The following is a 25,074-nucleotide window of genomic DNA, read 5'->3' on the forward strand; positions in this document are numbered from 1 at the left end:
TTCCAGAGACGCCAGGACAGGACCTGGCTCCAGTTCTGGCCTTTCCTTTGGCTTGTGAGTCCTATGAGTGTTCACATGGTGCACATGTCCCTAGACTTTCCTCTCTCTCCTCCAACACTTCAGAGAGGTTTTGACACCATACAAACTACTCAGCAGTGGTTTGGGATATGAAATGGCACACCAAGAGTGTGGCCTGCCCCACAGGTGCTCCCTTACTCAGGAGGAGTTCCAGAAGGTGAGCAGATAGACCCATCACAGGGTTGGGGGAATAGTGAAGGGCGTGCAGAGATGACAGATCAAAGCTGGCCCTGGTGGGGACAGAAGACTGCATATGTCAAACAGGTGAACTCACACATGTGCACAAATTTCTGCAGACAATCATGGCAACTTGGACCAAGTAGATTTAGAGATTTATTGATCAGATTGTTTTATAAAACCAACAGCGAACACTGACAAGGTACGGAAGTACAGATCGCACATTTCAGGGTAGATTTACTTGCTTGTAGGAAACCAGGGGAGGTGGAAAAGCTGTCCTGATCACACGGCATGCACACCAGACTGCAAAAGGACATCCACACTATTTAACAGGACTGTGGCAAATAGCTTTAAAGTAAGGCAAGCACTGGGTATGGCCTTGCACACCTGCAGGAAGAGCCAGCCAGACCTGGCCCAGTCTCAGCAGCCCCAGAGAAAGGCTGTCCCTCCCTGCTGTCCCTCAGGCAGGGAGACCCCAGGCTCTCCCTGTGCAGACTCCACACCAGTCAGTGCTTCCAGCTGCCTTGTTTGTAACTAACACAACAGCAATTACTACTACTTATGAAATTGGCCTTTTCTCTGAAAACTGCCTCTCACTTGCCCTGTGTGGACTAAGTGGAGCCTTTAAAAATTTCTCAAAAGTTAAAAAAAAAAAACATGGAAAGTACACCAAGAAGATGGCACCACTATCGAAGCACAACTCAGAACTTCTGTTTATGACACGAGACAAGGAAAGATTTCCCCCCAAATTTCACAAGCTTAGAGGGGTGACAACACATGGAGGTTCTAGAACCCTAGCGAGAGCCTGTTTCTGGTCCAGCCAATGCTGCTTCCAGAGTTCTAAGGTACCTGGGGACGAATGAAATTTACACCTGTGGTAACCAGCTCTTAAAATGCATGGCTATAACAATAAACCCTCATTCACCCTGAAGCCCAACACCAGGAAACAAGAACAAAAGGGAAAATGGCTTTTTGTGCTCAATCAGCAAGTTGGTGGGAGGGCCACTCTCTAGCCATCACCAAGACCACAGAAAACCAAACTGCTGTATAGCAGACAAAACCAACACAGTCCAAGAGGACAGTGCGCCCTTCCTGCATGCCAAGATGCTAGACTGTGGACAGTGATTCCAAAGAAACAGAAAAGCGAGCTTGGTCAAAAGCCAACGGGGGCGGGGGGAACAGGCGTAGTGAAACAAGCCTGTAATCCCATCACTCAGGAGGCAGAGGCAGGTGGATCTCTGTGAGTTCAAAGCTAACCTGGTCTGCAACTCGAATCCAGGGCAGCCAAGGGTACACAGAGAAACCCTATATGGAAAAACAAAAAACAAAACAAAACAAAAAGCCAAGAAACGTGTCCAAATGGAGGAATTTGTTTCTGTCAGACACGGCCTTTTCTTCCCACAAGAAGTGAGAGTTCTGTCTGGTCAGGAGGCGGCAGGCTGTGCTCAAGGGCACCATCTCACCTCAGGGTCCCACCTGTGTTCTCAGATCAGCATCAATACCTCTAAGCTAACTGGGCCCCTGGCCTGTGGCTAGCCACCTCTTTGAGCTGCTTTTCCTTTCTTAAATTACTAGTTCCTTGAAAAGGAGATGTTTGTGGGAGAGGAATAGGAAGGAGAAAGCTATGTAAATAAATCAATGTTCTGACAGAAACATGGAGACACTGATTATCAAGGACTTCATTGTCTGTGCTTTCATCTTGCTGCTGTGGATAACCAAAGGTCAATGTCATTCTTTTAATCTAGAAATGCTAATATTTTCATTATATATATATAGCTTTTAAATGTAGCTCTGTGCTGGACATGAATGTTATAAAGCAAGCTTTTATATAAGTCATTAGGCCCTGAAAGAGGATTGCTGCCGGTGGAAAGAAAGGAGTTTGTCTGCCCTGAAGAGCAGGTAAAATTTCACTCTATTATATACTGGTTTACAGTTTTCTGAAGTGGAAAATACCTTATAGTAAAAACAAAACAAAACAAAACCAAAAAAACCCCCACCATTTAATAAGGTATTACATTCCCAGATAGATTAGTGTATATGTGGGAAAACTGAATTAATATCAGGTTTTAATTCTCCACTTGGGCAACACTTTCGAGTGGACTTTCTTATTCCTGGGCAAGGCATGCAAATAGAAGATAGTACAAACAGGAATGGTGGGGGGGGGGGGGGTTGGATCTCAACTCTAACAAACCAAGGAACATGAGCTGAGCGTGGTGGTGTATGCCTTTAATACCAGCACTCAGAAAGCAGAGGCAGGTGGATCTCTGTGAGTTCAAGGCCATCCTGGTCTATAAAGCGAGTCCAGGTCAGCCAAGGCTACACAGAGAAACCCTATTTCAAAAACAACAACAACAAAAACAAAAAACAAAAAGAAAAGAAAAAAAAAAAGAAATCAAGGAACGGTAATTTTTTTTATGAACTAGAATAAGAAAACATGGACTTCAGAAAAAAAAAAATCTAGCTTTACCAAGAAGTTGGCTTATGATCACACTGAAAATTCTTGGCATAATTCATTCTAAAGCAATAAGCTGAACTTGCCCAAGACAGGTACAAAAAGTAGTGTATCCACTTTATAGTCATCACTCCCACATGATCTGTATAGACCATATGTTTCTACATATATTGCACTTCCACGTCCAGGACTGCAGGAAGATGGCCGGGCGTCCCTCAAATAGGCAGAGGAAGAGGAGCAGCAGGCATCAGAGCCTTCCCCACACTAGGAATCCAAGTGCTGGTTACAGAGAAACCAAAATGCTGGTGACCCTCAGAGAAAAAATCCAGGCACCTTCCTCTAAGTCCTTAACGACAGTCATTTGGCATCCAGACCATGTGCATGTGAACAGCTGCTCACTGCACCACTTTCACTAGTGTTCTACTCAAAGACACTTTAAACCGAACATGTACTTGTAAGATACAGAAGGGCATTGATGTCAGGCCTCCTCTATCTCAAAGAAGACTGCCTTCAAAAGGCTTAAAAAAGTTACCATCCAGTGTGGCTTGAAGCAGACCCCTCTCTACAGCTTTCTGGAATAACAGAACCAGAGGCCTTTTTATATTCCAAGGACCATGGGTGTCAAAGCACAGAGGCTGAACATTCAGTCTTTGGTCCCTATATAAACCAATGACAAAAAATCCTTCTGTCATCCTAGAAAACATGGCTTATTTAGTTTGGGATACATTTCCACCACGTGTCCAGAGATCTGGCCTGGAGTTAGTTTTGAGCGGGAGAGAGCTCCTCTGAGGAGCACACCTAGCAGGGTGGCAGTAAGTAAAAGCCACACCAACAGGGAGTGTGAGATTTGGGGATGGGACCCCTAGAAGAACAGGCCCATTTCCTCACTCCCAATAAACGACCCAAACTCACCAATATGTGCTTCTTCAGGGTCACAGAGCAAAGGCTCCACTAACGTAACCCACGTGGACAGAGCACACGCCCTGCTAGGAGCAGAAGTCAGGAGACCTCCCTACAACTGCACTCCGGGCAGGAACTTCTTAACTCTAACTCAAAGGTGATTTTAACTCCATACAAACTAAAGAGATCTCTTCTGGACTAAACGAAAAAGAATAATGTTAAAGCTAGGTGAAAAAAGAGGCACTTAAAGGGAAAATGTGTTTGAAATTTCCTGCAGGTCTCTTCTGGAAAGGGCCTGCAGGGAGTCTGCTGCACCCTCCTGCAGGCCTCCAGCACCTTGACTACACCACGGATACCCACAAGCTTACACAAGTAACTCCTCCAACGCTTCTAGCCATCTGGGGACAAAACAAGTGAAACCAAACCAAACCAGAACTAAAATCTCTCACCAAAAAAGGCAAATGATCCTCAGTGTCACTCCTCCTGCTGGGTCTTCCAATGACACTTGCTTCTTGAGGAAGGACGAGCTGTGCCTTTTCCCTTAAGACCCTTCACCCACTTCCTAGGCACTTACAGCATCGTGCACCCTGAAGCAGACAGCAAAGGACGCAACAAGCTCAGGAGGGAATCGAGAACCAACTGATTGAGAAAATGCACGAACATGGTCCAGAGAGTAAAAAGTTCTAAAAAAGAAACAGCTGCTCTGCCAGTCAAAGCCCATCACCCCAAGCAGAAGCTAAGATAGTAAGGCTGAAGGGCGAGAGTGCTTTGCTCTACTCTACTGCCCTTTGACCTTTACACCACACACTGAAGATCTACAATTAGCCATGAAGAGCTTATTTAACGCCATTAGTACGTGCAGGGGAGGTTCAAAGCTGCCTGGAAAGAACTTGATGCCATACATTTAATCTGAAAGACAACAACAGAGGGTAACGGTGACAGACACACTAAATCCTGGCAGGCCAACGCTCCCCTCGGGAGCAAGGCTGAGGGGGCTCACTAATCAAGCCTTGCTGAACTGCCTACTCTCCTCATGGCTAGGCATCTCTACACCAGGTCATCACCACTGCTGTACATCCAGCCACTCAGACACATCTCAGAAACACTAAGTCAACATCAGACTATCGAGGTTGGTGCTCTCACTCTATCTCCCAGACGACTTCTTGTTGTTGCTGGCCTTTTACACTTTTGTGTTTGTTGCTGATGATGCTTTAATCTGTAGTGTTAGCTGACATGGTCAGTATGTTCAGAATTAAAAAAAAAAAAAAAGCAACAAATTATCTCTCTTGATTCTTAACATTATTAAGCTACTTTCAGGTATCCCCTCAACTCCATCAAGAAAGAGGGAGTGCATAAGTATGGGTGCATTACAGGGCAGGAGGAAGAGAAGCAAAGAAGAAAGCACATGAGAAAGTGTTATGTCCATAAACTTAAACCCATTCACAGAAAGGCATCTGATGTATTTTCTGAATAAGGCCTTGATCAGGGTAACCAATGCTCTTTGTAGCACACTCTACACTGCCCATAAATAAAGGAGTCTCTTTAAATTAACATTTCCAGTATCAATGAACAGTCCAGAAATCCTCATTTCAAGCGCTCGATGAGTTCCTGTGTGAGTCCAAGGTGCAGAAGCTGTGTTCGGGAGAGGTTTGCTAGGTTGGGGAAGGCCGCGAGCAGCTTCTCCCATGCCAGTTCCAGCAGGCTAGGTACCACCAGCCAGATCTTAAACAGTGACCCAGTCCGTTTGTTCTCATGGATGTTCACCACTCCTCCGTGAATGTACATGCAACCAGCCTATGAGCAAATGGCAGTTAAAAGAAGACACGTTCAAATGGAAGAGAAACAGCCACCAAGGCAGAGACTCAGCAAAGCAAAGGGACCAGCATAGCTCTAACTAACTAAAGTGAGATGAAACAAAACCCCTCAGGCTGGAGATGCAAACCAGGTACCGTGCTGGTGTAACCACCAGGCTGGGCTCAACGCACCCACCACAGACAAAATCCTCACTGATCTGGAACCTATGCAGAAACCAAGACTGCTTATATAACCTACGGTTACTAAGGGAAGAGTACGGTTTTGGTGGAGCTTTGGGCTCTGTTTTTGACATTAGGTTTCATGCACTGCTTAGCTGGAACTGGACTCCTAAGGTCAAATGAGTTGCCCACCTCAGGCTTCTGAGTGTCAGGATTACCATGGCCAGTTCTAGAGTTTTGTTTTATAATTTGCTTTTATTGTGTTTTTGTTTGTTTGTCTTGTTTTTTTTTTTTTTTTGGGGGGGGGACTGGGTTTCTCTGTGTAGCCCTAGCTGTCCTGAACTCGTTCTGTAAGCCAGGCTGGGCCTGAAATCACAGAGATCGGCCTGCCTCTGCTTCCTTTTTTTTTAAATTGTTTTTTGTTTTGTTTTTTTCAAGACTGAGTTTCTCTGTGTAGCCTTAGCTGTCCTGGACTCATTTTGTAGACCAGGCTGGCCTCAAACTCACAGCAATTCACCTGCCTCTGCCTCCCAAGTGCTGGGATTAAGGGCATGCGCCACCACGCCCGGCTCTGCCTCTGCTTCCTGAGGGCTGGGATTACAAGCATATGCTACCAACCACTGCCTGGTTTATTGTGTGTTTTAGCTTCAACTCCAAACAACTTTTTTTTTTTTTTGGTTTTTCGAGACAGGGTTTCCTCTGTGTAGCCTTGACTGTCCTGGACTCGCTCTATAGACCAGGATAGCCTTGAATTCACAGTGATCCACCTGCCTCTGCCTCCCAAGTGCTGGGATTAAAGGCCTGCGCCACCACTGCCTGGCTACAAACAATATTTTATTAAAAATTAAATTTAATGTATACTAAATATTCAAAGTGCCAAATGCTGGTAACACAGAGATAAAGATAAAGGTTCTTGGCAGTCTCTTCAGTAATATGATAACAGACGGTAACATCATTCTGCCCTCTTAGGAAACAGCTTAGAATTCATTGTCAGGGCCTAAAATACCACATACTGAATTTCCCATACATTTATATTGACTGCTCTTTTAAACTTGGATGTGATAGTATTTTCCTCTCCTTTTTTACCATCAAAGTTTGTTGCTATCTGCATCTTTCCTCCTTACAACCTACAACCACGTAAGAGTGATATGAGAACAAACACTCACAGGCGTGACAGCTGCGCAGTGAAAGTAAACTGGCTCTGGCATGGTAGCCGGGAGTTTCACCCACTGGAAAGTCTGCAGATTCAGCTTCCAGATGTCTCCCAGGATCACCTCTCCATTATAGCCCCCACAAATGAAGACATCTGTCACGAACGGAGAAAGCCAACAGCACACAAGGGAAATGAGTCGCAGCTACAGCATGTCTTACGGAGAGCACATGGTTAGCTGGCAGGTGGGCCATTCCTCAAAACGAGTGGGACAGTTCACGGGGAGTAAGAATGCCAGCCTCCAAGAAGGCATCATGTCAAGGTTCTCAAATTCAAATATTTCTAGGTTCCAGATACAGAAAGTGAATAAACAGGAAAGAGAGAGGCTGGAAATAAATAAGCTGTGGTCTAGGGAAAGACCCTGCTCTGAGGGAAGGTGGCTTTGCAGCACCAGGGAGATTTCCCGGAGGGAGCGGGCTAGCTACCTCTTCTCAGTTTCCAAGAGAAGCTAAAAATGTCACTAGTCAAGAAAATCCTGATCAAAGACAAAAACAAAAGCTACAGACCAGTTTCCAAACTCTTCTTTTGAGTACCATCTTGGAAAAGGCATGTGTTTTTTTAGTCCTAGAGACAAACAGCTTCCACACAGAGGTTTTACCTTAGAGAAATCCTCATTGAGATATGCAATCTGGGGCCACAAAATAAATTCTTCCAGGCATCTTCAGCGATAATAGCAAAAGCTCATTTGATCTATATAGCTTGGGGGTCAGTTAGTTCTTAACTACTGATCAACTTGTAGTAAAGGCCGTGTGACCTTTTAAAGGCCCAGAAGTTAATCAAGCCTTGACCAAGTTTAAGCCAATATTGAATTAAACTATAAAATATACCAGAAAGGTTTTTTTTTTTTTTGGCTAGGATTAAGAAAAACTTTAAAGCATAGCTCCTCTATCCTCACAGGCAAATTAGAATAGTGTCACTACCTATAAATCTTATCCAGAAAGCAGAAATGTAATTTTTAAAAGTCCCTGTATATACATAAAATGGCGTATACCACTACTTAAATCTCAACTAGAACGCTGAAAGGCTACAGGCTATCAAGTTCTTGCATCCACTCCTCCCAGGAGTCGGGAGGAGGGAGGGTGTTCAAAGAAATATATCCAACTACAAAAACTACAAAATGTCGGGGCTGGAGAGATGACTCAGTGGTTAAGAGCACTTTCTGCTCTTCTAAAGGACCTGGGTTCAACCCCCAGCACCCACATGGTAGCTCACAACTGTCTCTAACTCCAGTTCTAGAGGATCTGGCACTCTCAGAGGCAAAACACCATAGAGAAATGTTAAAACAAAACTAAACTAAACTACAAGATGTCCTCAAAATTCAAAGCCAGGAACATTAGCCAATGAGTCAATATCATACTTAGATAACGTAGCTGCCACTCTCTAAAGTCATATAAGGCCTTTGCTGTAGGGCCCCAAAGAATGAACTCAGAGTTCTGCCATCAGACAGAGAGCAGACTTCATGTTATAATACTCTGGAGAAGTTATTACAGTTTTAATACAATGGGCACCAAGGTTTCCTGTGTAAAGACTCATCTGTTAGAGCCACAGATGAAGTGAAGGGTCCAGTGGTACAGTACAAGCTTGTTTATCATCAGCTTCAGAGTTCCTTTAACTCAGAGTCCAGACAGAAAACTACACTTACACTCTGAAAACTGCCAAGAGGCAAAACTCTCTAGAGTTCTCTTTATATTTAAATGATAAGAAATAGGTGCTGTCCAAAATTATACACCCCCTTTGAGGAGCTAATTAGGAAATCAGTCATTCTCAGCAGCTATGATTACAGAAATAAATCAAAACTTTATTTAGACTACATACCATTTTTTATTTGAACACAACTGTGACACCTTCGGGCTGCAGGAAAACCTGTCAAACACATAAATACAGGAATTCCATTATTCATAGAAAACAACAGGGTTTTTTCACTGTTATGTGAGTGTGTGTGTCTGTGCATACCACATGTGTGTGCCTCGAAGAGATCTCAGCAGAGGAAACCGCATCCCCTGGAGCTGGAGTTACAGGTGGTTGTGAGCTGCCTGCTGTTGGGAACTGAGCTGAGGTCCTCTGGAGGGCAGTATGTGCTCTTAACCACCGAACCATCTCTCCAGCTCCTAAGCCCCCATTTCTTATTTCACGTGCATTTTCTCCACCTGTGCCACATAACTCACTGATCCCTGCTAAAATCTCTGCTCAGCAAACTACCCTTACTCCCCTCCAAAAAACAAGTATAAAGGACATTTGTTAAAGACATGCATCACTACTTTTAATTTACCTATTTTTTCATGAGGTTTTGTTGCAATCTCTTCCCATGCATTTGTTTCAAGGTTGTATGCATGGATCTTGGAAGGAAAAAAAAAGAAAAGATGTACAAGTAAATAACTGTAATCTTAGTTATAACAAAAGCACATTTTTAAAGCAAACTTTTTAAGAGCACCTTTAGAAAAAGTGAGAAGGAAAAGCTAGAGCGAGGAGAGAAGCACATGCGCCTCTCCGTGTGCTGCTCCAGAGCTCGCACAGCTCCGCAGTGTGTGAAGCAGCACGGGTAAGGCTGTGGGGCAGGACTTCAGCAGACCGCCTCAATTCCACAGCAGGCCAGGGGCTCTGTCACCCGATCCAGACCTCCTCTGGGACATCTAACTATGGTATTTTGAAATGCCTTGGGGACGGATGACTAAAAGCCCCTAATAGGCTGACTCTGGAGTCTGGTGTGGAGTCTTCCCTATGCCTGTGCTTAGACTGGCTGCGCTGACAAGAATGTGACAGACTGAGGAGCCTGGCTCCAGCTCTAATTGCTACAGTCTCTAGTTCCCGCCCACCCAGGACCACGCTCATAAAGACTTCTCAGCACATGATGGCTGTGACTACCACTGAGTTAAACCTTCTGTCACAGAGAACTGCCATCACAAAACAAGTGCTGAAGCTGCTCAGAAGTTCAAGTCCCTAACGGAATCACATCGACTAGTAAGACACATGCCTTGCCTAGTCTTTTCCCACAACCTTATACTTCTTTAAGAAAAAGTACCTTGTTTAAGGAATAGGCTGTCCAGGAAGTACCGCCTCCCAAGATGTAAATCCTCTGCCCATCATGAGCAATTTCATGTCTGTACCTGAAAATACCGAGTAAAATATTTAACTAGGTGAAAATGACCTTCCTAAGGTTTAGCTGAAAGGTTTTTATTAACTAAATATTAACCATTATTTATGATGACAAATTATTAGAAGCGATCTAAGTGTTAATAGTGAATTAAGTGAATTACAGAATATGCATGAAATGCATTAGTATACAATCAATAAGGAATAAAGATAGCTAATCCATTCAGAAGTTCTTTTCACATTATTAACTGAAAAGGAAATGAGCTCCACATTAAATAGGCTGCAACCAGGCTTAAAGCTTTCAGACATGCCAGGCATGGTGGTACACGCCTTTAATCCCAGCACTCCGGAGGCAGAGGCAGGTGGATCTCCTGGGTTCAAGACCAGTCTGGTCTACAAAGTGAGTTCCATGAAAGCCAAGGCTACACGGAGAAACCATGTCCCCAAAAATAAAATAAAATAATAAACAAAAAACTTTCAGACATGCATACACACCTGAGAAGGTATCCAATCTCAAATGGTAATCCTAGCTATCTCTAAGTTTAGATGGCTATTTTTGGTCGTCAACTTGAGTATATCTGATATACCTGAGTATATTAACTAAATAGTATACTTGAGTATATTAACTAAAACCCAAGTGGCTAGGTATACTGTGAAGGCTTTTTTCTTAAATCATTTGAAGTGGAAAGATCCACTTTTAATGCAGATCTTTTGAACTGGGAAGATCCACCTTTAATCTGGCCACGCTTCCCCTGTGCCTGCTTGCTCTAACTGGCGCTGGCGAGCCCATCCCTTCTCTGGCATTTGAGCCTACTTCTTCAGGGTTCTGGTGTATAATGAAGACCAGCTGAGACATCCTGCCTTGTGGACTTAACAACTACCAGATTTGTGGGGCTAGATGGACAAATGCCTGTAAGCCATTCTAATAAATTCCGTGTGTGTGTATTCATCCTATAACTTCTGTTCCTCTAGAGAACCCTGATTAATACAGGCTCTTTTGAAATTAGAATTCTTTTTTTTTTAATTAGAATTTGATGTATATGGGTGTTTTGTCTGCATGTACTATGCACACCAGAAGAAAGAAGTGAATCCCGTGGGACTACAGGTATAGATGGTTGTGAACCGCTACATGGGTGCTGAGAGTTGAACTCAAGACCTCTGAAGAGCAGTCATATTAACCGTTGAGCTATCCTTCCAGCCCCTCAGAATTGGATCTTTCCGTGGGGTGGGTGGTGTTCAAGACAGAGTTTCTCTGCATAGCCCTGGCTGTCCTGGAACTCACTCTATAGTTGAGGCTGGCCTCTGCCTCCCCAGGACTGGGATTAAAGGTGTGGGCTCAGAACTGGAATTCTTAATCCTCCTGCCTCTGCCTCCCATTGGCAACAATAGACATGTCCATAAAATGATTCAAAGACAACAACTATGTAAAAATACTTTGTCCTCCTTTCTCTGAAAGGCTCTAGTGCTCACAGCGTAAGTTATATCCAAATAATTGCATTAATGGCTCCCTCCCATGTGCCCTCCCAGGAACTCTGCAATAGCTAGCCCAGCAACAATGCTACTGTAAGGAAGGACACCTAGAGTATAGCAAATGCAGACACGTTACTAAAAAGCAACAAAAGACACACAATTAGTCTAAACAAAGGGAATACTGACTTCCAGTCAGTACTCACTGACCCTCAGTGTGACTTTCAGTGGTAACGGCTACCACTGGTTTCCTTCATAACATTACTAGCTTCTTAATACTGAAAGACTAAAAAGTACACAGAAATAACATCTTAAAATACTATATTCCCACCAACAGACCTTTCTTTACTACTGATCTGGACCCAGGTGCCAGTTAGCTACTTTTTCTGCATATTGCCAAGGCTCTGGAAGAGGTCAAATCCCCCCAAGACTGAAGTGTCAATCAGCTCAGTACCTACCTTTCCTCTGGCAGGTCACAGGACAAGTTGTTTGGTTTGAGTTGTGTCCACACCATGGTGTTGAGATCTAACTTGTGCAGGTCTGTGCTGTAGATGTAGCCAGTTGTTCCCCCAAAGACATAAAGGGAGCCATTGATGAGGGCCATGGCCTGTAGAAGGAGAAGACTTCTTAACGCTTTATTACAGAACTGAGACTTAGTAGATGCCTCCAACCATGTTTTATCAAATTCTCTTCTTCTCTTTGTTTTCCCTTGGGTTTTTTTGTTTGTTTGTTTTTAACAATTTATTTATTATTTATACAGTATTCTGCCCACATGTGTGCCTGCCCACCACAAGAAGGCACCAGATCTCATTACAGGTGGTTGTGAGCCACCATGTGGGTGCTGGGAATTGAACTCGGGACCTTCGGAAGAGCAGACAGTGTTCTTAACCTCTGAGCCATCTCTCCAGCTCAGTTTGTTTATTTCTTTATTGGGTTTTGTTTGTCTTTTCTTTTAGTGTTTTGGTGGAGTTTTTTGTTTTGTTTTGTTTTGAGACAGGGCTTCTCAGCACAGCCTTAGCTGTTCTGGAACTCTATCTGTAGAGCAAGCTGGTCTTGAACTCAGAGATACTCCTGCCTGTCTCCCGCGTGCTGGGAATGAAGGCCTGCGCCACCACTTGCCTGGCCTCTTCTTCTTAACCCTTTAAGACTCTTGGGTAGGAATATGGCTCAGTAGCTGCAGTGTTTTCTGATTTCCCAGAGAACTGAAGTCACATGGTGGTTCACAATTATCCCGGAAATCCAGTTCCAGGAGACCTAACACCCTCTTCTGGCCTTCGTGGGCACTAAGCACAGATGTAGCACACATACATGCAGGCAAGACATGTATACACATTAAATAAATCTAAAATAAGATAAAGTATCAGACTTGGACTCAGGTGCGATGGTGCTTGCTTATGTCCCAGTAACTCAAGAGGCTGAGGCATTACAGGCTAACCTGAGCTACATAGTGAGACCTCGTGTTAGTAAGGTTAATAATAAAAACCAACACATAAACAAAAAACAAACGCACTCCACCAAAATTAGAAGTTAACGGGCTAGCAATATGATGCAGTGGGTAAAAGTGCTGACCATGCAAGCCTGACACCACAGAGTTCTGAGCTCATCCACAGAATTCACAGAGAAGGGAGACAAGCAACTCCCAAAAAGTCCTCTGACCTATACCCGCCATGGGCTGTGTAGCATGAGTGCACACCCACGCTGGTAATACTAATGATAAACAAAAGTTTTCAAAGGTTAAGAAAAAAAGACTCGAAAGCCAGGTATCTAACACACGCCTCTAAGCCCCCTTCTTCCTGAGGCTGAAGCAGTAGGGTCACTTGATCTCAACAGCTGAGAGCAGCCTGGGCAACATGTGAGAGCGTGTCCACAAAAGCATGATGGCCAGATCTGTAATAGAACCTAGGGGCTGTCTTACCTTCGCCTTTACAAAGGTAAAGTATTGCTGGTTCTATCTATAAAGGTATCTGGGAGATAACTCCTAGAGGTCAAGAATGTAGGGAGAGTGGACAGGAGCATTTCTACTGAAAGCTGCTCCTCTTCTAAGCAGTCTAAAGAGAAACACTCCTAGGAAGCAGTAATGGAGAGAAACTCAGCTGGCATCGGTCTAAAAGCATGAAGCCCAGCGCTGACATTCCCAGGCATTTCCCATCAGACTCCTCTTCAAAGTAAGAGCACACACTCACACACTCCCTCCCATGGTCACTCTCAGCCTGGGTGGCTCCTGTGGTGGGACAGAGTCATCTAGAATGTGTCCCTTTCAAAGTTAGAGTTCAGATAGGGTTAATCACTCCTGTGTGCCACACAGCTGAGCCAGATGCCAAACAGTGCCTACTCTAAGTTCAGCCACTGGCCTTGAATTCTCTGTTTATGGTAGGTAGCCCACTATCTTTTTTAATATAACTTTACAAACCAAAGGTTAAACTGACCTATACATAGTCTCTACATGTGTTAGATTTAATTTAGTTCAGATTCATGTTCAGTCTCTTAGTGAGCTATACTTCTTAGGAAGTAAAGTTCTTCATAGAACCCTATCATCAGACCAGACTCAGAGCATGCTAAAGCTCAGTCTTACACCAGGGCTTGTTTAAAGACATTTCCTAGTAGATCTAGCTCCTGACCTTAAACTGGATTAGAAGTAAATAATGGCCCTGAGAAGATGGCTTGGTAAGCAAAATGCTGCTGTGCAAGCATAAGGACCTGGGTTCAATTCCTAGCACCCACATAAAACACAAACAAAACAAGACAGAAATGGTGATGTACGCTTGTAAAAGCAGTGCTGGGGAGGCAAGGTCGGGCCGAGCCCTGGAACCCGCTGGCCAGGCAGTCTAGCCCCATCAGCAAGCCCCAGATCCCGGAGAGACACTGTCTCATAGAAAGAAACAAACAAAAACAAAGATAGACAGCTCCTAAGGAGCAATACCTGAGGCTATCCTCTAGCCTGCACATGGAAAATATCCTCCCTCAGCAAAGAATGGTGAAATCAAGAGGGAGAATGGTATACTTTTATACCAGAAAGATGAAATACCCCATCAAGTTCTATCTCCACTAAAACAACGGGAGCCCTGTGTTCTGACATTGCCACTAGACTAGAAACACACGAAACAAAGACCTTCACCATTCACTGGGCTCAGATTAGTACCTGTCCATAGATACGACTGGGTCTCTTCCCCCGACAGCTGAGTAAAGCCCATCTCTTGTACTTCACATTACAGACATGGACATCATTGCCGTTGCTCTCACCAAATGGGATGCCTGTACCTCCAAACACTAACAAGTTGTTTCCATGCAGCACAACTGGGGAGAAAGAATACACATTCCACTTATGCAATTGCTTTCTGTAATGTTGCCCCATGAACCCAGACCATCTGAAAAGCTCAAACATGTCTACTTTAATGACCTTACTAAGATCACTCATTCCTAACTACAGAATTTTATGAAGTGGCTTAATTCATACTGTATGGATTGTCTCACATGGTTCACTGCTAGATGTATGACACACAGGCAAAATGTACTTACAGAATTCACTAAGTGTGCATAGCAATGTCAATCCACAAACTGCAGAATACCAGTTCTGTTCAGGACAGCTCAAAAACACAGCAAACCAAAGGAAAGTGGTCTATCATCTTTGCCTTGAAAAGACCCAGTAGGAGATCTTTATATTTTAATACTACGGTTTCTGTCTGTTTAATCCTCCACTAGATAAAAAGAAACGCCAACATCCTGTAGGCAATTTTGATATTCTACCTTTATCTTTTCTGTCTGCCACATTACACACAATCCTCCCTTTCTTCTTCCCTCCCTCCTCCATCTGCCCCTCTCATCTCACTAGCTCCCCAACTTCCTCACAATCTTAGACTCACACAGTGTAGAAGACAACAGTCTGCATGGTCAAGTTGGACCTCACTCTAGTGGGACTTCAGGGAAGCTCCTTAGCCTCCATACTTAATTCTTACAACAACCCTATGAGGGAGGAACTGTAAGTTTTGTTTTCTTCTCTCTTTCATTGTTACTTCCCTCTCTGGCTCTGCCAGCGTCCAGGGCTTGGTGCATTCCACCACTAAGCAATGAGCCCAACCTCCATTTTTAGAGATGAAAAACAAACAGAAGTAGCAAGTGCTTGTTTTTTAATTCTTCTGTTTGTTTACAGGAGATAAGGTCTTGCCATGTAGCTCAGGCTGGCTCCAGAATCATTATGTAGCCCAAGCTAGCCTAGCCTTGAACTCGTTGCAATTCTTCTGACTCAGCCTCCCAAGTGCTGGATTACAGGCACGCACTACCCTGCCTGGCAAGAGCAGTTTAAATAGCTTGCTGAGGGTTTCCTAGTAAGAGCTGGGATCTAATCCAGGCAGGCCAGCTTCAGAACAGGTATTCATAGCCATTTATTCTTAGGGCCTCTCTGAAACCTTGGGTTCTTCATTTGTACAATAGCAATCACTGTAGAAACTTATATCACAGTGGCTCTGTAAAGAAGTGAAGGCCATCATTTAATAGCTATTAATTACCATACCGGTAACTCCAGTTTTTCATTTCGACTACATTTTCCTAGCATATATATGTAATACTTTATACTGAACCCCCTGAAAGGTTGTTAATCTCACGTTATAGATAAATAAAGTTAACATTCATCTAGCAATCTAATATGATACAGTTAGATCCAAACCCCGGAACTCAGAGATGCAGAGTCATCATCCTGGATTATCATCAGTGAAAGACCTATTCAGTGACAACACTTAATCATGTCACAAGAGCATGCATTATTAACAAGAACAAGTGACACTGAACTTGCCATTTCAGATAATTCACAAAGTCAAAACTTCAGAACTGCTGGCACTTACGTGACATGGATGCCAATTCCCGGGGCATGTAGCCATCTGTGCCCATCTGGTGCCAAACGCCTGTTGCAAAGTGATATCTCCAAAGCTCCCTGAAGAGAGGATAGTCTTCATTATCCGGCCCTCCCGACTCATCATAGTCTGGGTTATACCCTCCGAACACATAGAGATTGGTATTATCTGCCACACAACGATGTCCACTGCGAGCTGGGGGAGGTCTGTGGCCTAAAGAAGAAGAGGACGCTTTTCCAAAAGTGGTCCACAGATGAAGAGTATAAACAAAATTAGTAACAACCATTGGAACTTTAAAAGGGAGTCAGGGAGGGATTCCTAACACAACATATATGCCATTTACTTAGCTTATTTTATACACTCACACAGACTACTTAAGATTTTAGGGAGTTAGTCTCCATTTTTATTTTGTATAATTTTTAAATCTCAAAGACTAAGAGAGATTCTTCCCAGGAAAGGTGACACAGCATGATAAACTCAAGGAAATGGCTGACGATATGGAATTCAAGAAAGGAAGAGGAGAGGCCTGATACTTCAGAGGCTAAGAGGTCAGAGGTCAGATTTCCTTACTTTTTAGGGGAGAACACAGGCAAACTGGATTAAACTGTGATTATTGGAGAAAGCAACCACAAACATGAATGAGTCATGCCTAAATAAACACATACATGTAAGTATACAGTTAAAAAGAAAACTTGCTCTCATGTTGGTCAGAGCAAAATTCTTTGAATACCATTCCAAAACTTTTTAAAGAAAATCCTGTGTTTATTCCAAAGAACATCTTATATTCTGCCCAAAATTATTACTAAGAAAAGCTATTTATGGAAAAAAAAAAAAAGCTTAAACTCAAAATGGTAAAAAATAAAAAACTCTAAATAAGACCTGACCTCTGGAACACTCATTGTTTTGTGATACTGGTGAGGACAGTATTTTCTGGATAGGACCCCAGAAGCCCCCCAAAACAAAAGCAAAACTTGGCAAACAGGAAAGAGGCAAGTTCTAAAATGTAAATATTTTTCTTTATGGTACCAGGAATCAGACCTGCCTCATGCCTGGTTGGCAAGCGTTCGCTAGAGCTGCAGCCACAGGATCTTTCTCAAGTTTCAATTACATCAACTAGCCAGGGCTTGTGGCACAGGCCTGTAATCAAAGTTACTCAGGGAGCTGAGACAGGAGAGCCTGCCTGGGCTCAGAACAGAAGTTCAAGACTATCCTACGCAATTTAGGAATAGCCAGTCTCAATTAAAAAAAAAGGGGGGGGGGATTTTGGAGGAGAAGGCTGGGGATACAGCTCAAGTGGGTAGGGTACTTGCCTAGCATATTAACGGTCCTTGGCTTAATAGCTGGTATACAATAAATAATTGATTAAATTATATACACATATATTAGTTCATTTAAAATTATTTTCAGGTAATTTTCAAGGGAGAAAAAAACCCCACTACTTTTTGATTCTATTATCCTTACAACTTCTTACAGTGGTCTACAGGAACCCCTGAATAGTTATAGAACCAAACAAGCTAAAATCGAATATGGACTAAAATGATATTATATCTGCTGTTACCCTAAAGGTATCTCCATTTTCATGTGCTACTGATACTAGTATATCATTTATTACTAGTTAGGACATTGCTAGACATCTAATAAATATGCTTTACTAAGTATTTATTACCAACCTAGTAAGGCCTTTTGAGCCTTTTTGTTGTTGTTGTTGTTGTTGTTGGTTTTGTGTAGCCTTGGCTTTCCTGGACTCACTCTGTAGACCAGGCTAGCCTTGAACTCTCAGCGATCCACCTGCCTCTGCCTCCCAAGTGCTGTGATTAAAGGCGTGTGCCACAACCCTGGCTCTTTTGTGTCTTATTAACCAAAAAACTGAAAAACAAAGCAACAGTGACCCTTTTAGCCACTCTGGTCCATGTCAGGCCTGTGTTCTTTTGTTTTGTTTTGTTTTGTTTTTTGGTTTTTTGAGACAGGGTTCTCTGTGAAGCCTTGGCTGTCCTGAACTCACTTTGTAGACCAGGCTGGCCTCGAACTCAGTGATCTGCCTGCCTCTGCCTCCCGAGTGCTGGGATTAAAGGCGTGCGCCACCACGCCCGGCCATAGGCCTGTGTTCTTTTAAGGCCTGGGTCAAGCACCTCAGAGCCCTTTCACTTACTCACTAGGGCTGGGTTAGCCTCAGTGCTCAGCAAGCCTAAAGTCCTTCTTTGACACTGGCCTAGCCCACCTACCCTGTGAGTCTCTAGTGGGAGAAATGCTTCCATGTCTCCCCATACCACGCTTTTAGGGATCTCCTGGCTCACAGTTATCAAGATGGGAGTGCTGTAAACTTTGTAAATATGCATGATTCCAGGCAACTACAATCAGCTGGCCAATTCACAAATGTGCTGTGATTGATGGTAAGTGAAGAATTAAGTCTCCTGCTGGAACAGTGGAAACAGGAGAGTGTGCTGTGCAGGCCTGAGCAAGGGCTCTCGTGACAACTATGTTGAATCCAGTTCCTTCAACCAGGACCTTGTGGAAGCCACTACTTCTCAATGAATCTGTTTCCTCATCTGTGCTGGACATTGGTATCACTGTTCCCCACAGATTATTATTTTTAAATGTTCACTAGCTTATGTGCATATCTTTCCAGGTGGTGGTAAGCTATTTGAGGAAGAGAAATGTATGTGCATTCACTTTTCTATAACCTAGCCCAAGGCTCCCAGAAAACATGAACAAAGTTGAGAATGAACTAGTTTGTAACTGATTCCTCACTACCCATCTCATCTGTTTGTTTTTCTAATGCAAACAAAGTAAAAGTTCCTAAAAAGCAAACAGCACATACAATTATCCTGCATCACCCATAATACCTGACATGGCTGGAAAAACACAACACATCTAAAAGTTTCTGTGAGTTTAACTTTAGGCCAAAGTAAACGGAGGCAGGGATAGATGCCATGGAGCTCGACTAGCAGAGCAGGTGCTCAATACGTGTGAGGCCTGGCTTCCACCCCAGCACCAAAAAAAAGAAGAGGGAGAGAGGGGAAGAGTGCGATCTAGGGGACAGGTGTTGGATTTTGTGATAATCTTTGAAAGTTACAAATGTATCTAGGAATTAACAATACCAACTTAAAAATAGTTGCTCCGATCAACAGAAAAACTGAGAATCTCTAAAATGTTATTATTTTTTTCATTTCTAAGAGCCATTAGATAATTTTTAAGTTTTCAAATTTTGGGCAAATATGAAAAGAAATACAGTCCCATTACAGAACTTTCTCTCATTGCACACAGAGCAGAGAACGTATTCCAAACTATCTTTGTGATGAACATAATTCACGTGGATCAAATACTGAGGCAAAATGTCAAGATGATCTGACATAAAAATGTATCAATTCATTCACTCTAATTCCAAATATTACTACACAGCAGCTGTGAACTGTGACTGTGACAGGCTCCAGGCCAGCGATGCTGTCTCTGGGCTTATAACCTAGCTCTGCCCTGCACAGTACAGTAATACTTGGTCACACTTGAAATGTGGCTAGGCCAAACTGGGATTCATGTTCAACAACTCAGCATCGCTAGAAGAACGTAGAATTACTAGTTCTGTGTTAATGATATGTTAAAATGATATGGCTTGAATAAAAATAATACCATCACGCCTTGTTTTCATGTGGCTGCTACAAAACTTTAAATTTGTAGCTCTTATCTCTATCAGATAGTGTTGGGCTAATCTTACTGCTAACTTCTGCTGGTCTCACAGTTAGTCTAATTAAGTAGAATAATTAATTGTTATTATTATGCTGGGTAAAGAACACCTCATCCGTGCTTGACAAACGCTGGACGTTCTGTCAAGGAGCCTGTACAGCGGTACTGAGAACCTTACTCCTCTCCACACATGTCCATCGTACAGTCCCAGCCCAAGAATGACTCACATTTCAGAAACCCATTTCATTTTTAATAAATCACAGGAATTTGCCCAGGTAATGCCACAGGAAACAAGCACTAATTTTCATCATCTGGCATATAGCACAGGATTCTCAACCTGACAAATTAAGATTAGGTTTTAGTCTAAAGTCTGAATACCCCACCCAAAGTTTTCTGCTAATAAAATCATTCACAGGTTTGGGGTGCCTGGTTCCAGAACTCTCATGAGAAAACAGAGGGGGAGGGTTTCAGAGTGCGCTCAGCAGTAAAGATGCTCGCAGCCAAACCTGGAGACCAGCATCCAACCTCTGGAGTGTACATAGCAAGAGAGAACTATGTCCCCGAAAGCTGCCCCTCTCTCCCTCCCTGTCTCTGTCTGTCTGTCTGTCTGTCTGTCTGTCTCTCTCTCTCTCACACACACACACACAAACACACACATACTGTAAATAATGTAAATACTTTTAATAAAAAAGCAAATGTAGACGTGAAAAAAACGGAAAATGAACCTACATGCTGGGTGATCTGAACAGCCAGAAGAGACATGTAGCCGTGGGTCCTGGACACCCAAGCCATCTTCTTTCCCGGGTCAGGCATTTGCTCTAACCCAGGGTAAACAGGAGTTATGATTCTAACTATGGAAGTGGGTTTGAATTTGTAGCAGAAGCCAGCTAGCTGTTTGAGATTATACAGTAGATACTTAGGTTTTTCCCAATGTTCTCATAATTAAACTTTCTTTTACATATTTGTATTTTCCCAATGTTCTCATAATTAAACTTTCTTTTACATATTTGTATGAAAATGTATGAATATATATCTTGAAATAGAACTTTTGGGTCAAAGGAATATGCATTTCAAGTGTTTACAGATAAAACCATTGTAAAGCCATATTGCTCCTCCAGTAGCTGAACTGGACCAATTTATACTCCTAAATATGTGTATGAAAGTATATATCCTCCCCCCGCCAAAAAAAAAGTGTATATTTTATTCTTTCTTTGAGACAAGGTCTTAGGTAGCGCTCTACACAGCCCAGGATGATTGGAGCCCCTGATCCTCCTACCTCTACTTCCAGAATAATGGGATTACAGGTATGGGTTATCACACCCAATTTTGCAGTGTTGGGGATGAAGCACTGGACTTCATGCGCAATAAGCAAGTGTGCTACCACCTCAGCTACACACCCCTCCCAGCACGACTGTCTTCCCCTCTCCCCTTACTGCGACAGAGTCTGGGTGTGTAGTCTGGGCCAACTCTTTGTTGAGACAGGATCTCACTATAGCACTGGCTGGCCTGAAATTCGCTCTATAGAGCAGCCTGGCCTTGAACTCATCAAAACCTATCTATGCCTCTTCAGTGCAAGTATTAAAGACATGTACCACCTTATCCAGACAACCTCCAACTCTTCATCTTCTTCCTCTGCCTCCCAAGAGGTCAGCCCAGCAAAACTTTTTTAAAAGATATATTTTCTATGTGTACGAGTGGCTAAACGTAAGCATATATACTATGTGCATACCTAGTACCTAAGGAGATGAGAGAGGGGCATCAGATCCTGTGGAACTGCATCTACAGACAGTGGTGGGCTGCCATCTGGGTGCTGGGAGCCCAACTAGGGTCTTAGTCAAGTGCTCTTAGTCACTGAGCCATCTCCCAGGTCCCAGCAAATAATTTTGTTGTTGTTGTTGTTGTTTATTCTACTCATTTAGCTAAAATTTAACAAAACAAGGTTGAATAGTAGAGATGATACTGAATAGATTAGTCTTAATTTAATTCCGTGAGACTGCTAGTCAGATTTCTGGACCACTAAATATGACATTCCCTCTTGGTTTCTTTTAATGGTCTACCAATAAAATAATCACTATACATAAGAATTTTGTTCATTATCAGAAAAGAGTGTGTTTTAAAAATAAAGTTTGCATTGAAATGTTACATACATAAAGTCACACATTTAAGGCTACAGTGTGATACATTTTAACAAAACGAATGCTTACATCTTGTTAGGTTTTATACTCGGGGGTGGGGGGACGTCACACTTTTTCTTTGAACCTATTAGTGTAGGCACTGCCAACTCCCAGGAGCTTGCCCTTCTTGATCACAACACCCTTCCACTTCCCTCGTCACTACTAGAGGTAATAAGTTTTCTCTTTAGATTTATTTTATTTCTGTGTATGAGTACTCTGCCTGCATGTATAGGCATCATGTGTGTGCCTGGGCCCACAAGTGTCAGAGGGCAGCATAGGATCATCTGGAACTGGAGTTTATGAGCTGCCATATGGGTGCTAGGAATGAAAGCTGGGTCTTCTGCAAGAGCAACAAATGCTTTTAACTTTTACGCCATCTCTCCAATCCCATTAATTTTTCTGTCAATCATAAAACTGGCAGTCTCCTTATAGCTTTGTTATACATTATTTATTGTTATGCATCCCCAAATACTATTTGAAGTGTAAAACAAAATGATATAGTAGCCAGATATGGTGGCGCAAGCCTTTAATCCCAGCACTTGGGAGGCAGAAGCAGAGATCTCTCAGTTTGAGGCCAGCCTGGCCTATACAGTGAGTCCCAGGCCAGCCAGGGCTACCCAGGGAAACCATCTCAAGAAAAAGAATACGTTTTCTTTCGGGTTCTTGCCTAGGACTGCTCTGAGGCTCCCCGTGTTGTGCTGTTGAAAATGCTGTTGAAAACTCAGTCCAGTTCGGTGAATGTCTATTTAGGTGATTTTGAGCTGTGGCTCTTAATGTTGTTGATATAAACATCCTCATACATGTTTTCAGGTGCACAGGGGGCCACACTGCTGTTGGCTATAAATCCAGATTAGAATTTCTGAGTCTTAAAGGAAATCCTTATTAGAGGAGACCATATGTTTAACAATTTCCAGTCACACGCTGCATGAGAGCCCCTCAGTCCCACATGTGCACCAGTACTTGGCATAGAGTCCCTGCTGCTATTTGAAGAAGTCCTGTTAGTCTGCAAACCTAACTCAAGCTACAACACACATCTCTCTCGCTGCTGTTGAAATTGAGCACTCTTCTCTTCTCTTTCTTTTTCTTTTTAGATAGGGTCTCTACATACAGTCGTGGCTATCCTGGAACTCACTCTGTAGACAGGCTGTCCTTGAACTCACTGAGATCCTCCAGCTCTGCTTCCCAGAATGCTGAGATTGAAGGCATACGCCACCATGCCCAACCAAGTTGAGCACTTTTTATGTTAATTGGCCATCTGGAATTTTCCTTTCAGTAAAAGTCTACTCCAGACTCTTATACATTCTTCTAGAGAGATGTCTTCCCTCACCCCCCATCCCCAGACAGGGTTTCTCTGGCTGTCCTGGAACTCACTCTGTAGACCAGGCTGGCCTTGAACTCACAGAAATCTTCCTGCCTCTGCCTCCCAAGTGCTGGGATTAAAGGCGTGCACCACCACTGCCCATCTGAGAATCGTCTTTCTTAAAAACTGATTTTTACAAATCCCTGAAATAAAGGTGATCACTTTTCACCTATGTAGTTCAATATCAAATTTTCCTACTTTACTAAGATTTAATTAGCTTGTGTGTGCTTTGTGTATAAATGTGAGAGCACAGGTATGTGTACACAGAGGCCCAAGGCTGACTCCGGGAGTTTTCATCACTCTTCATCTTGTTGACTGAGGAAAGGCTTTTCAATTTAATTCTGACCAGCCAGATTGCCCTCTGACCTTCCCAGAACTACAATCCCAGGCAGCCTGCTACTATGCCCCTTGGTGTTTACTCAATTTTGAGGGATCAAAACTGGTCCTCGGGCATGTACAGCATTTTTTTATTCATTAAACAAAAAAAAAAAGTGAGAAAAATAGTGAGACTTTTAGCACTACTTCCAACTTGCATGTTAGTTATAGAATGTAATACATATGCATATACACATATTCACATAATTCCTCTATACTACTAGAAATTTCTGCAATTATACTTAGCTTCATGGCTGTTTTACTCGAGTTTGCATGCACTAATTCATATATTCAAATCTTCCTCATTTTGGACTTTGATACTGGAAGTATCTAACTAATTTTCCCAAAATTCATGTACAGCATAAATTTCAGATCTCTTACTTATTTTGACACCTCCCTGCACAGCAGAATTTATCAGCAAAATAATTCCCCTGAGACCACTGACTGCAATCATCTTTAGCAGTCTGTGCTGCATGTAAGAAGCCTTGCTGAATGAACAGTTCACTACTTCCTAAAGTTCTGTCGTGCTTCCTCTCAACCTGTTTCTACCATGGGCAAAATGTTTCATTTGTTCATCTTAAGCCTTCCAAATCAAGTTTCCCTTCAGTGTCTATGAGCTTGACTACCTTGTCATTAATAAAATGAAAATCAAGCATAATTTTCATCTAGCAACTTCTGTGAATTGAGGCCAGTGAGTTTCAGGCAAGCCAGAGCTCCATAATGGGACCCTGCTTTAAATAGATATAGAATAAAAAATACTAGTTTAAAAAAGAAATCAAACTAAGTATAGCGGCACACTCCTTCAATCCCAGCACTCAAGAAGCAGAGGCAGGGTCTATATGATGGTCTAAGTAATGAGTTCCCGGCCAGCAAGACATCTTGAGATATTTTTTGTAAAGACTGAGTCTTTAAAAAAACTAAACTAAAAACCAGGAGGCCAGGTATGGGGGGTACATACCTTTAATCTAAGCACTCAAGAAGCAGAGGCAAGCCCAGAGGTGGTAGCACAAGCCTTTAATCCCAGCACTCGCAAGCAAAGGCAGAGACAGGCAGATCTCTGGGTTTGAGGCCAGCCTGGCCCATGGCGTTCCAGGACAACCAAAGCTACACAGAAACACCCTGTCTGAGGGGTGGGGGTGGGAGGTATGGAGAAGGCAAGAAACAGAAGCAGGTAGATCTCTCTAAGTTCAAGCCAGCCAGGTATAGATAGTAAGTTCCAGGCCAGACAGGGCTACATAATGAGACACTATTTCAAAACAGACAAACAAACAAACAAACAAAAATTCTCTGGTATCT

General features: G+C 42.9%; 1 protein-coding gene across 2 annotated transcripts in view; it reads right to left on the minus strand.

Moving 5' to 3' along the window:
* Nucleotides 1–398: 398 nt before the first annotated feature.
* Nucleotides 399–25,074, minus strand: part of KLHDC10 (kelch domain containing 10) — a 51,829-nt gene continuing 27,153 nt past the window's right edge. For both annotated transcript variants that reach the window (XM_084786373.1, XM_084786374.1), the window contains 8 exons: nucleotides 16,183–16,404; nucleotides 14,487–14,641; nucleotides 11,806–11,954; nucleotides 9,810–9,894; nucleotides 9,060–9,126; nucleotides 8,606–8,653; nucleotides 6,747–6,886; nucleotides 399–5,401 (listed from right to left, as the gene is read on the minus strand). In XM_084786373.1, coding sequence (XP_084642499.1) covers nucleotides 5,192–5,401; nucleotides 6,747–6,886; nucleotides 8,606–8,653; nucleotides 9,060–9,126; nucleotides 9,810–9,894; nucleotides 11,806–11,954; nucleotides 14,487–14,641; nucleotides 16,183–16,404 — 1,076 coding nt within the window. In that variant the 3' untranslated portion in view covers nucleotides 399–5,191. The remainder of the gene's footprint in view (nucleotides 5,402–6,746; nucleotides 6,887–8,605; nucleotides 8,654–9,059; nucleotides 9,127–9,809; nucleotides 9,895–11,805; nucleotides 11,955–14,486; nucleotides 14,642–16,182; nucleotides 16,405–25,074) is intronic.

The sequence above is a fragment of the Acomys minous genome (assembly GCF_964271855.1).
Source record: "Acomys minous genome assembly, chromosome: 6".
NCBI lineage: Eukaryota > Metazoa > Chordata > Mammalia > Rodentia > Muridae > Acomys > Acomys minous.